The sequence below is a fragment of the Centroberyx gerrardi genome, chromosome 3, assembly GCF_048128805.1.
Source record: "Centroberyx gerrardi isolate f3 chromosome 3, fCenGer3.hap1.cur.20231027, whole genome shotgun sequence".
NCBI lineage: Eukaryota > Metazoa > Chordata > Actinopteri > Beryciformes > Berycidae > Centroberyx > Centroberyx gerrardi.
In genome coordinates this window covers 30,532,157-30,545,298 of record NC_135999.1, presented here as the reverse complement: position 1 = coordinate 30,545,298, position 13,142 = coordinate 30,532,157, and the positions used below count along the sequence as shown (strand labels likewise).

At 43.6% G+C, this 13,142-nt stretch overlaps 1 protein-coding gene across 3 annotated transcripts in view; it reads left to right on the top strand.

Moving 5' to 3' along the window:
• The window catches only part of strn (striatin, calmodulin binding protein), a 63,705-nt gene that overhangs the window by 39,509 nt on the left and 11,054 nt on the right, over positions 1 to 13,142 (top strand). Inside the window, exons 5-12 of one of the 3 annotated variants that reach the window (XM_071899888.2) lie at positions 1,810 to 1,980; positions 3,074 to 3,209; positions 4,017 to 4,179; positions 7,394 to 7,507; positions 10,032 to 10,199; positions 10,927 to 11,063; positions 12,007 to 12,182; positions 12,804 to 12,851. In XM_071899888.2, the coding sequence (XP_071755989.1) occupies positions 1,810 to 1,980; positions 3,074 to 3,209; positions 4,017 to 4,179; positions 7,394 to 7,507; positions 10,032 to 10,199; positions 10,927 to 11,063; positions 12,007 to 12,182; positions 12,804 to 12,851 (1,113 nt within the window). Of the gene's footprint in view, positions 1 to 1,809; positions 1,981 to 3,073; positions 3,210 to 4,016; positions 4,180 to 7,393; positions 7,508 to 10,031; positions 10,200 to 10,923; positions 11,064 to 12,006; positions 12,183 to 12,803; positions 12,852 to 13,142 lie in introns of all 3 variants that reach the window. The other 2 variants (XM_071899887.2, XM_071899889.2) reach the window with 2 other exon arrangements.

Below are 13,142 nucleotides of genomic sequence, written 5' to 3'. Positions count from 1 at the left end.
TGTGAACAAACACTCAGGATGCTGTTCAGGCTGAAACTCCGTCCTCACAGGATAAATTAAGTCCATAAAAACGCGTCTCGGAGGTCGGCAGGATCCTCGTTTTGTCCTTTCCTCAGGAAGGTAAAGTACGGAGTTAGCTTTAACTTCTTTTCAGCCTGTTGTGCGTTTCTGATTGGATATTGGCGTTGTAAGTTTAAAGGGGAATGCCACCCATTTTAACAATTCACATAATGTTCTCAGGACAGTTCAGCCTGTTTGTGAACTTGCACCTCTCTTTCCTAAAGCTACAAATCAGAGAGAAAACCCTTGAACTTGTGAATCACTGGGATGTAAAATCTGGCTGCTCCATTGACAAAGAATGGGGCTCTGACTGTATAGAGCCATAAGATGCTGAGTTAAGTTTTTGAGTTGACACCAAAATGAAGTTTATATTCCAGCATTGCTAACAGGTATGAACCAGAATTGAAACATCATTTGGGTGCAAGAACTCACACAGAAATCTCATGGGTCAACAAAGTCAGAGCCCCATTCACTGTCAATGGAGCAGAGCCAGATTTTACATCCCAAGGCTCAGTTCTCCAGTTTGTAGCTTTAGGGTGGTGCAGGTTCATAAGTACTGACTGAACTGTCCTGAGGCAGAGGAAGAACATGTGAATTCTTAAAATGGGTGTCCATTCCCCTTTAAAGGAAGCCGGCCCGTTGATGATGTTCAGGATAATCGTGGTGTTGTGTGGCTCAGTGGAGCGAGGCACCACACTGCAGCAGAACAACATGGTGACAGAAGCTATCAGTTTCCTCTGATTCAGGGGATTTCTGGAATATTGTGGAGTTTTGACAGGTTGTATTCCAGGCAGGGAATTTGATTCATTTCTCTGCGGAAGTCTGGGAATATCAGGGAATTTTACAAATGGTCACAGGAATATGGGAGAATGTATTTTCCAATTTGTTTCGCACACTCGTTGCATCAGACAGTTTTCAGCCCAACTGGAGTGGAAACCAGACTGAAATCCAATAAGGTTTTAGGTCATGGAAGCGCTCTGACTTGGTCATGGAAAGTCATGGAGTTTCACCTCAGTGTCATGGTGGAAACCCTGGGAGTGTCCTGTGAGGTTCAGTGGGTAGAGGAAGGCTCACACTGTTGTTGAAGTTTTATTGTTTATGCTGACTGTTCACTTTTACATGATGTGTTGTTAGTAGAAAGTCCCGGGGAAAATGCTTCATTTCAATCGGCGGTTCGATCACTGTCAAAACAATTGATCATCGGAACCGACCCCTAAAAAACGACTACTACTTATAATGTTGGTGATGTACAATTTGAAGTTTATTCTACCTGTGCACTCACTGGACGTTGGTTTGGATTAGAGCATCAGTTAAGCGCCTAACCTACAACACAAGACTGTTGTAGGTATTTTTTTGTTTTGGGTCACCAGGAACTTGCAGAATCATAGAAGAAAAGTGTGATTTTCTCTGGACGGAGCACGTGCTTTCTGCTGTTCAGGAGACTCTTCTGGATTTCCCTCTTCAGTCTGGATCAGTCTCTTCTTGTGTGGAGAAGATTTCCCACCAGTGAACAAACTGAGAGCAGAATTTAATTTGGACAAACAGGGAGAATCTACAGCGGCTCAGTTAGTGGAGATGAGACGCTCTGCTCTGCTGCACACACACTTTGGAATTTAGACTGATAAGACAGCTGGATTTTTACATAAAGTCTCACAAAGTGCAGATTTAATAGCTTTCTCAATAAGGTGCAACAGTTTCCTTCAAAGCTCTTCAGCCTCCTCTGACCCGGCTCCTGTCTCCTGTCCTCAGGTACCTGCAGGAGGTGGGATACACCGACACCATCCTGGATGTGAAGTCCCAGAGGGTGCGGGCGCTGCTCGGCCTGGCCGGAGATTCAGGAGAAAAACCTGCAGAGAAGAAAGCCGAGCCGATGGTCAACGGCACCGAACCGTCCTCACTGAAGGACAGCGGCATGATCAGGTAGATGAGACGATAATAATAAAGTGAATTTATGTAGCACTTGAAAACCGCATCTTCACATAAAAACAGTGTACGGTATGAAAGAAACATAAATTAAACAAGAGACCAGAAGAAATTAAAAGGATAGGAAGAACTAAAAAGAATACAAGACAGTTTAAGATGCAGTATATCCTTAATGAGTCTTAAGAGAATTTCAAAGATGATACTGATTTAGCTAATCTGAGATCTTCAGGCAGGTTGTGGCGCAATCTAGTGGCAAACAGCTGGTCAGAGATGAGATGAAATTAGATGAGATGACATGAAATGAGCCGAGATGAGATGGGAATGGATCAGACATGACATGAGATGGAATGAGATGACGAGATGAAATGGATGATGAGATGAGATGGGATCAGATGAAATGAGATGAGAAGAGATGAGATCAGATGACATGAAATGAGACAGGATAAGATGAGATGGAATGGGATCAGATCAGATGACATGACAGAAGATGGGATGAGATGAAATCAGATGAGGTGACATGAGAAGAGATGAGATGGGATCAAACGAGAAGAGATGACATGAGCTGAGACGACATGGGATGAGATGGGATGAGATTAAATGAGATGCTTAATGAATCCCAGATGGAGACTCGGGTGTCACAACAACCTAAAGAAGTCATAGAAATACGCACTCAACAACAAAGATCACAGAAGCTAATAACCATCATTAGAAATGAACTAAACATTTGTTGGTAGTTGGCAGGTTAATGGCTGCTGCAGTAGAGAATACTTTTGCTATCTGCTGCTTATTGCTAATAAACTAAAGCTGACAGCGCTTTAAATTTGGAAGAGTCGCACAGTTAAGCAGCAGCTCATTAAGCTCAGTGTCTCAGCAGAGATGGAGAACGCAGCTAAAACTAAGTCGGTGTAAGTGTTAGTAATCGAGTTACTCATTCACTTCCCTGAACAAGATTTTCCCAGTCTGTCCTGGGGTTCAAACTGGTTATCATCCAGTAACAAGTTCTCTTCTTTAACCTTCATGCGGCCGTCACCCCCAGACTCACCTTTCCTCTTTCTTCTCTCCATCACTCTCTCCCTCTCCATCCTTCCAGTAAACCCGACATGTCTGACTCGGCCACTGTGCTGGAGGCCTTCAAGTTCATAGAGAGCGCTGCAGCGGACTTCAGCGACGAGGAGGAGGAGGAGGACAGCGAAGGACGGGACAAGACCATCCTGGACTTGGCCACAGTAAGACAGGACACACACACAACAACACACACACACAACAACACTCACACACACTGGGGGTTATTTAATCTGGGCAGTAGCTCGTCACATTACCAAACAGGACATCAAGCTTAAATCAAATCAGCAAGGATGTCACAGTAAAGTCAGACACGTATTTCCTTTGTTGTCCTCGTGATATAAAGATAAAGGAAGCTTAGGCAAAATGCCTCCAACTTAACAATGATGTACGTGAGCAAATCGTCGCTCCTGTCTCTTACTGCACAACAAGCACAAGAAAGCATGGCAAAATGGACCCAGCTTGATAAAAAAAGAAGAAAGCGGCAAAATGTTTCCTGTGCTCTTCTCCAACTACAGCAAAGTCATACCCAGGATATACAGTATCCCAGAGCTGTTGTCTATTGATTTCAAAGGAGTTGTCTGTAAGAGGCATTTAAATAGACAACATTTACATTGAAGTAGGTCGAGCTGGAAACTAACTTTTTGGTCTACAGGCCCAAAGTGGGTGGTGCAAGTCAAAATTCACCAGCCACTTTTACTGTTTTAGCATTCAACTGGGTTTTTAGAATAGAGTAGGACTCCAGATGATGGTGGGTTACCTCTGACTACTAACAAAATGTCATCCTCAGCCCTGCATATACCATCTGTATTTCTGTTTTGAGCCTTCATTTTGATTGCTTGGCTTTTAAATGCAGATTTGGAAGTGCAGCCAGTGTGTGGAAGCTAACTCACAGCATTTCTATATCAAGAACCAAGCTGCTGCTGCTGTGAGCCATGGGATCTTCTTCCTCATTTTGTAACTCTTCACAGATGGTGAGGAAGAAGCAGTCGTCTACCCCGTCTTCCACGACCTCTGACCTCAGCGACGACCCCGACACAGAGGAGGCCCTGAAGGGGTTCGATTTCTTGGCCAGCCCCGACGAGCTGGACGGATCGCCCGAGTCCAGGAGCGGGGAGGACAGCGGGGACTGGGGTGAGACGAAGGAACCACGGGGGGGCGGGGCTCTTCACAATCTGGATCAGTGGGTTTTAATCATGTGCCAGTGTGACATCAGAGTCTGCAGGTTTTCATTCCAACCAGACGCCACACCTGCCAGTTTCGCTAATTGGTTCCTCCTGGTTGAAGATGCCAAGCTGCTGTCATGTTTGTTTGGGATGAAAACCTGTTGACTTTTCTCCATGCCACATGACTGAAACCCGCTGATCTAAATCACTGATTCAGTTACTGACTTATAAAGACACCTACAGCCTTAACTTACAGTTTACTGAACATATACAGATTTAGCCGTTGCAGAAGTCCCACTTCATGGTTGCTGAACTCCTGCCTCACTTTGGCTCAATCCTCAAGAGGAATTACTTGGAAACATCAAGTTTTGCTCTCATTTCAGCTCTTGGAATTGCAAGGAATGGTCTTGGTAACTTGTTTTAAAACATAAAACAATTTTAAATAAATTTGGTTCAGCTGTATAATGTTCAAAAATGAAGAATCAATGCAGGATAGATGCAGGATGAATGCATGACAGGGGACTTTTACAATGGCTACCACTGTAAGATACCCAGCAAGCACGTGCAGGAGGCAGCTGAGGTCAAAGTCAACTGAAACCGGCACAAATTTTTCACAATGTGATATTATGGCGCGGTAAAAATTCTTATTTATCAGCTTTGGAAACTGTTTGGAATGATATCAGGAAGATATTTAGGCCCTGAATCCACAGAACGATGCAGGTAGCAGCTACAGACGACTACGAACGTTATGTCATCTTTCATTTTGGCATTATATTCGGCTCGGGTTTTCAACATTGCAGGCTGTCACATCAACTTCTATTCAAAGTCAAAATGTTTGCTGGGTATACATAGTGTGAAATGTGTGGGTGTGTATAATATTGGCCTAAAACACTGGATTGGAGGGAAAATTTGATCCATGTACTTGTGTTGTCCAGAAGGAGGAGTATGGCATAGAGAGGAGGGATCAGTCATAGAGAGGTTGAAATGTTTTTGGGACATCTTGAGCATAAAACATAATTTGACTTTTCCTATAACTCTTGGCGGTCATTTTAAAACAGAATTTTGCTTTTTGTAAACCCTTCTAAATCATTTGAAAAGGAAAAAATGCAGGCCCTAAAATCGTGCCCTGTGGAACTCCCATTTAGAAGTTTATTACTTTTTCTTGGCTCTATTCCCCAGAGTCAGAGTGGGATCTGTAGGGATGTGTATGTCTGCATGCCACAGTAGGTGCAGAGGGCTGTGGCAGGACAGCAGATCAAAACAACCTTCACTTCAGTTCTGCTACCTGCAGCCAGCCAATCATCTCTAGGGGGAAAAGTGGTAAAATATTAGACTGCTTATTTGTACAAATAAAAATGAAAACACAGAAAGAAGACTGTGAAGGTGAGATAAAATAAACCCAAACATTTTGTCTCGAAAGAAATAAAAACAGATGGGTTTGTGAATGGAGCACAAGGCCATCGCTGCACCAGCTCACCCACCACATGCCTCCTCTGTTTGCCAAAGTAAAAAAACTCTTTATAAAAAGTTCCCAGCTGGTGACCTGGCTGCCCCCGCAGTTTACACAAAATCCCCTTTTCTGCTGTTACCTAGCAACACATTCTGTTTATAACAACCAATGACAAAAGGCTTCCCCACGCAGTTCGTGATTCAACACTTCACAGACCAGGTAGTCGTACAGAAGGAGTGCTACAGACTACAGGTTGATTCTGACACTGCAAACACCAGGTTTGTTGGGTTTGTTGGGTTTTTTCTCACCAGATAAAAGCAGTTGTCAAGGCGTTAAAACCAGATTGTGACCAGTTGGTGTAAGTCTCTATAGCTTTCCCTATTTTCAAAAGCAATAACTTGTCTTAAGCTGAGAATCTGTTGTGGAATGGCAGAAATCAGCTCCTCTTGCTTTTCATCCCCTCTGTCTCCCTTCATAAACTGTAATAATAGGCCAACTGAGCATACACACACACACATAATAAAGGACAGTTTAAAATAGTCTGTGGCTGGCTCCTAGCCGCTCCGTTATGAAACAGATTTGTCATCCTCTGTGGCTGTGAGCGCCGACTCTGAAGTCTTTTCTTCTTGATCCCACTCCACCTCCTCGACCCAACGCATCACTAGCCCCGGGCTACCAGGAGGAAGCAGAAAACCCATTCTTTCTTTTAATACGCTGTAATCGTGCCTCCAATCATTCCTGCAGACTCCCCCTCAGTGAATTTGCATGTTTTCCATCTTTGGATCCGCTCATGTACCCGTTGAGCATGTGCAGACATTTTCAGCATATTTGATCTTATGAGCATTGAAGGCGTTTGCTGTCTGAACCTTCATGCATCGTGCTGCTCTGCTGCTGCTGCTGCAGAGAGACTGAGATGGCTGACAGAATCATGATCATTTATCATGGAATGTTGTTTGCTTAACTGTAAAAGCTTTTTGTGACTTCTCTATGCGAACCAGTGTTGCTCGACTGCATTAACATTTCATTTGCAGGACTGAGGAGAACCATCAAATTTCATTCAAGCTGCAATTGACGTTAGCCTGAATTTTCATTTGTTTTCCAACCCTTTGTTTGTTGAATGGCACCTTTTTGTGTTGTGTACATTCGTGTTTCCATGTTCACCAATGCAGACACAACAGGCCGAGACATGAATTCCCTCCGTTTCATATCTGTCTGTTCTCGAAGAGAATTTCAGCACTGTTGGAAATTCTCTTCATGACCTTACTGTGTTCATGTCCTCCTCTTGTTGTTAAAGGAGGAGCTGAATGTGTTGTCAATGTTTGGAGTCTGAGTGGGGAAAAAACTTTCCAGAAGACCTTAGTACACTTGTACTAAGGCGTTGTACACTGCACTGATTAAAGAGGGCCACATTATATGCCATCTATATGCAGGATACACTACTACAGTATAGGTATACAGTACTTTGTTGCCCTCACACTTCAACGATATTACCCATTTTAGTACATTTTAGAGCGGTAGATTGAAAGTTAGATTCTTAGAAAGCCTTCCTCATTTGAATTTGGAGTGTAGTGGTTATCTAGGTGCGTTTGGTCCCGTCTGGCTCAGTAGACTGTCAAACTAAAATTGGTGGATATGTAGTGCATCCAGACACTTACAACAGGTTTCTGCCCCACCCTCCTCCTCCCCTCCTCCTCCTCCTCCTCCTCCTCCTCCTCCTCCTCCTGGCCTGTAGAGAAGGAAGAGCAGTCCTCCCTGGGCGAACTGGCCTGGGACGTGGACCAGGGACTGATAGCCCAGCTCAAGGAGCAATACAGGAAGGAACGCAAGGGCAAGAAGGGGGTGAAGAGTAAGTCCTGTACAAGGCCTTTGGTGCATCCTCTCTCTTCAAATCTTTCTCTCTTCCTTCTGCCTCTTCTTTTGTGTCTGTCCTCTCACTCCCATGGCTTTTTCTCTTTTTCTTTAGCTTTAAATATCTAGGTATCTGTCTAGCTATCGACCTAACTAACGGCCCTGCTCCACCACAGCCATCGGGTGTCAGCCATCGAAGGAATTATTTTTTTAAAAGCACTGAAAGATGCTCCACTGCTTGCGTTGCGTCAGGTTGCGTCTGTGTTGCATTGCGTCTGCGTTGCGTTGCGTTGCGTTGCGTTGCGTTGCGTTGCGTCTGCGTTGCGTCCAAGCTAAAAAATGTACAAGGCTCAATTCTTGATGGCTGATGCAAGCGTTCTCCCTCATTGAAATAAGGAGAAATAAAGCTGATATTAGTTGTTTTCTGATGTACCCATTCACATAAATATCATATCAACACCAGGCACCATGTGGAGCAGGAGAACGTCAGATTCGTTGCTGGTAGTGGAGCTCAAAAGTAACAATCTATAGACCTAATGAACAATCTATTGCCCTAACAATCTACTTATCGACCTAACGATCTGCCTGTTGACCTAACGATCTACTTGTCATCCCAATGATCTCTCGACCTAACGATCTACTTGTCATCCCAGTGATCTCTCGACCTAACGATCTGCCGTCGATTTAAAATCTACCTTTCAACTTAACGATCTACCTGTTGTTGCTGCCTATTGACCAGACAATCTACCTGTTGTCCTAACGATCTACCTGTTGTCCTAACGATCTGCTTGTCGACCTAACGATCTGTCTGTCGACCTAACGATCTACCTGCTGACCTAACGATCTACCTGCTGACCTAATGATCTACTTGTTGTCCTAACGATCTGCCTGTCGACCTAACGATCGACCTGTCGACCTAACGATCTACCTGCTATTCTAACGATCTGCCTGTCGACCTAACGATCTACCTGTCGACCTAACGATCTACCTGCTATTCTAACGATCTGCCTGTCAACCTAACGATCTGCCTGTCGACCTAACAATCTACCTGCTGACCTAACGATCTACCTGCTGACCTAACGATCTACTTGTTGTCCTAACGATCTACCTGTTGACCTAACGATCTACCTGCTATTCTAACGATCTGCCTGTCGACCTAACGATCTACCTGCTGACCTAACAATCTACTTGTTGTCCTAACGATCTACTTATCAACCTAACAATGTATGTGTCGATCTAACGATGTACCTATCAACCTAACAATCTACCTGTTCACATAACGATGTAGTTATCAACCTAAGATCTACCTGTCAACCTAACGATCTACTATCTATCGACCTATCTATTGATCTCTCTCTCTCTCACTCTCTGTTACTCTACCTCTCTGTCTCTCTCTTCCTCTCTGTCTCTGCCAGAGGTTTGGTCTTGTGTTAAAAGGTGACTAGGGTAGCAGTGGACTGTGGTAGACGTCACTCACCTCTTTACCATCTCTAGCGCCCCCTGTCTGTGTCTCTGTGTCCTCCGCTTTTTTCTTTTTTGAGAACAGCTCTGGACTTCTCTTCAGGCTTTCAAATAATTTTTTCCTCTGTTCTTTTATTCTTTCCATCTTTCAATAACCCAGACCTCTTTTACCTTCCTGTTGATTCCTAAGTTTCCCAAAGGAATGCACCGACTTTTTACTAAATTTTATACATTGGCCAATGCCGAGTACCAGTCTAATCCATTATGCTAATCCATTTCTGACCAACGCAGACTTAGACCATTAGTTTGGGCTCATGGGACAAAAATGATTGCGGTATAATCCATTTTTCTCCACTAGAGAGATCTATCATCCTACTGCGTGTAAAAAAGAAAGTAATTTGCTTTACTTTGAGTGGATTATGGCATTGGATTTTCACTTTCAGGCAATTCTCTGATATTGATCCACTATTTTAGCCTTGAATCAGGCTAATATCTGATATCAGTGCATCCCTAATATCCTTGTTCCTTTTTTGTTTCTCCATGTCTTTATGTGTTGTGTTCAGTAATGCTGCGGTTTACCAGCTCGGTGTGTACACTTGAGTACATTTCATCTGTTTCTGCCATTTCAACTCTTTACTTTTCATGCAAAATTCTGATCTCTGTTTACTCTCACTTTTTCCCCCTGATTTATTTGCCTTCATCTTTGCGTTCTATCCTCTCTAAGCTTTATTCAGCTGTGGAGCTCCTGCATCCATCTAGCAGCTTATTTTCATCCCTAACGCTGCTGGTCTAAGTTCAGATTCCTGTTGTATTGACGACAGTTTGGACTCTGACAGTTCCTTTGCCTCCAGTTTGCTAATATCTGTTCTTCATCTCTCTCCCAACCTCATTTTCCTTGTATTGTTCCTCTGTTTCTCCTCTTGTACCCGTTTTCTCCTCCTTCTCCTCCCTCGATATTTGTTTTTCCTCCTCTCATTTCCATCACCACCATAAACCCTCTGATCATCTCACTTCTCCCATCTTCTCCTCCTCCTCCTGCTCCTCCTCTTCCTCCACACCAGGACCTAACCGGTCTAAGCTGCAGGACATGCTGGCTAACCTGCGGGATGCTGAGGAGCCCTCCCTGCCCTCCATGCCGTCTCTTCCCTCCATGCAGCCCCCCGTCACGCCCCCCTCCCGGCCCAGCGTCCCCCGGCTCAATGAGCACGAAGTGGGACGTCCAGAAGAAGGTAGGCCCCCTGCCTGGAGTCGACACGCTCATCCAAGTGTCGCAGATTTTTTAATTTTATTGATAATTTAATTTAGTGTAACATTACTGCTTCTTAAATTTTGTTAAGTGCCTTCGTTGGTTGTTGTGGGAGCGGAGAGCGCAACTCATTCACTTTCCCCATCCACGTTTTCCCAGCCGGTCTGAAGATTTGAACCAGCAAAAGTAGCTGACGTCTGACCTCTGACCTCTGACCTCCCTGTGGAGGGGAGAAAGAGAATTTCCCTACAGGGATCAATGAAGTATCACATTATTACAGGGAATCAGTTGGTCCTTAAAAAGTCTGAGAAAAGTCTTAATAGTCTAAGAAGAATTGAAGGGTTTCATCAAAAAGTCCTATATATCTAAACGATAAAATTAAAATAAATTATATCATTTTAAGACCTTAAAGAAAGTATTAAAATGTCTTTAAAAATGTCTCAATTAGAGGTTCACTCCTAAATGAATACAGAACAGGGTTAGTCGTACAATCTGCATCCTGTCTGCTTTACTAAACACAGCTGGACTTCATGTCCCTTAACAATTAGTTTCCCCGTGTCCTTTTTCTTATTCTGCCCATACATTTTTATTAAATTCAGTTCCAGGCACTGAGAAGGTCTTAAAAGGTGTCAGATTTGTCTTTCTGAAACCTGCAGATGGCTTGTATAATCAGCCTGACCCCGTCCCGTGTGTCCCGTGTGTCCCAGCAGAGGCCATGACGTTCCTGCCGTCGTCGGGGAAGTCCTTCATCCTGGGCCGGGTGGACGAGGCGGTGTCCAGTGAGCTGGGACTGGGAGAACTGGCCGGACTGACGGTGGCCAACGAGGCCGACAGCCTGGCGTACGACGTGAGTACGACTCCCAACTCCCAACTGGCCTGCTGGTGTTTCTGTAGGGGGACGGATGGGGAAGGAGGGTGTAAAAGAAAGGAGGTGGATGGATAGAAGGAAGGAGGGGGGGAAAGTGGATGGATGGATCCATAGATGGATGGATGAATGGTCATTGGTAAGAACGGTACAGGAAAAGTGAGGGAGTGGAGGTGTTTGGGACGATTTAGAGAGGAGTGTGTGTTGTTGCGCTTCTGTACTCAAGAGGCCCAAATGTCCTCAACAAGGGATCGATCATCACCTGAAGTTCATCACTCAGTACCTCTCTGTATATATTGCTTTACAGAGCAACAAAAGACATAAATACAGAGATACACAGGAGGTAAAAATCAAGACAGAACAAACATATCATACATTTCAGGGGGATTATTAACTTCATGAAGTCCATAAACAAACCTCACATGTCCTCAAAATCTTCAGGACTTCCCTTAAGAGCGTACAGTATGTAAATCCCCTGAAGACGGTCTGACATAACCAACATCTGTATCCACATTTAGACAGCTGGATGACATAATATTCACACTTATCCAACTTTTTTTTTTTTTTTACCTTATTTATTCACCGTGTATGTTTCATTCTTTGTTATGACTGTAATTGTAATCTGTTGGGTGGTTTATATAGTCTACAATCCAGTAAATACATTGGTTAAAACAAATTTTCTACTACGTTTCTACACATTTAACTTCCCTCTGTTTCAGCTTTCTGCTCCTGGATATTTGATGGATATACGTACATACATATACAGAAACTCAGAAATCAGTAGCAGTCCACATTAGGGTTAGATATAGATATCAGGTCGATATTGGAAGACTAAGATGAAAAATATTGCGATGTATATTGTGAAGTGACTTGATATATTTTGCCCGTCTCTAACCATTAACCCGTCGGCTCCTCGTTCCCTCAGATCACCAACAACAAAGACGCCCTGAGGAAGACCTGGAACCCCAAGTTCACTCTGCGGAGCCACTTTGACTCGGTGCGCAGCCTGGCCTTCCACCCGGTGGAGCCGGTCCTGGTCACCGCCTCCGAGGACCACACCCTCAAACTGTGGAACCTGCAGAAGACCGCGCCCGCCAAGAAGTGAGCGCCTTCAAATGTCACCAACACACACACTGCCCGTCAACAGTCTGGACACACCACATATTTCTTTATTTTGACTATTTCCCACATTTTAGAATAATAGTGACGACATCAGAACTGTGACATAACACAAATGCAATTATGCAAATCAAAACTATCTTATATTTTAGATTCTTTAAAGTAGCCGCCCTTTGCCTTGATGGAAAGACAAAGGCTTTGGAAAGAAATTCATACATAGGATCAACTTCACTATTTATATTTGTCTAAGAAACTAATTTCAAGAATTTAAGCAGAAGCCTTTAGATCAAAATGGCTTTAAGAGAATGAAGAACACAGAACATTCAGTCAGGTGGGTCCAGACTTTTGACGGGTACTGTATTATATTAATTCATATTTCTATCTAATACGCTCTAGTGTTGTAATCGGTCAGTGGTGTCACGTTTAAATACTCCCCCATTTGCTCCTTTGTTTTCATATTTTATTTTGTTTGCTGTATCCTGTTACTATTTCTTGCTGCAGCGACTCAGTTTCCCCACAGGATCATTAAAGTTTGGACTTTATCTTAAAATATCCATTAAGCCTGTTGTTTTTCTGCTCACTGTTCCTGCTGCTGTCTTCCAGATGTGCTGCTCTGGATGTGGAGCCCATCTACACATTCAGGGCCCACTGGTGAGTTCTTCTTCTATCTCAGCTGCGGTGAATGTCATAGAATGCTCAATTCTGATTGGCCAATGAAGCCATTCTGACCAGTCCGCTGTTTCCCATCTGATCATATCACTCTGCAGTCAAGAAGTCTAATCGATTTTGTTGATCTCTAATCAAATTAACTGGCACCACCTTGTGGCTAAGGCTGCTCAATACTGAGAAATAATCATATTGCGATTATTTTGCTGAATATTGCAATTGCGATATAAATTGCAATACAGTATACGGACACAGACTTTTCAGTATTTTAGATTT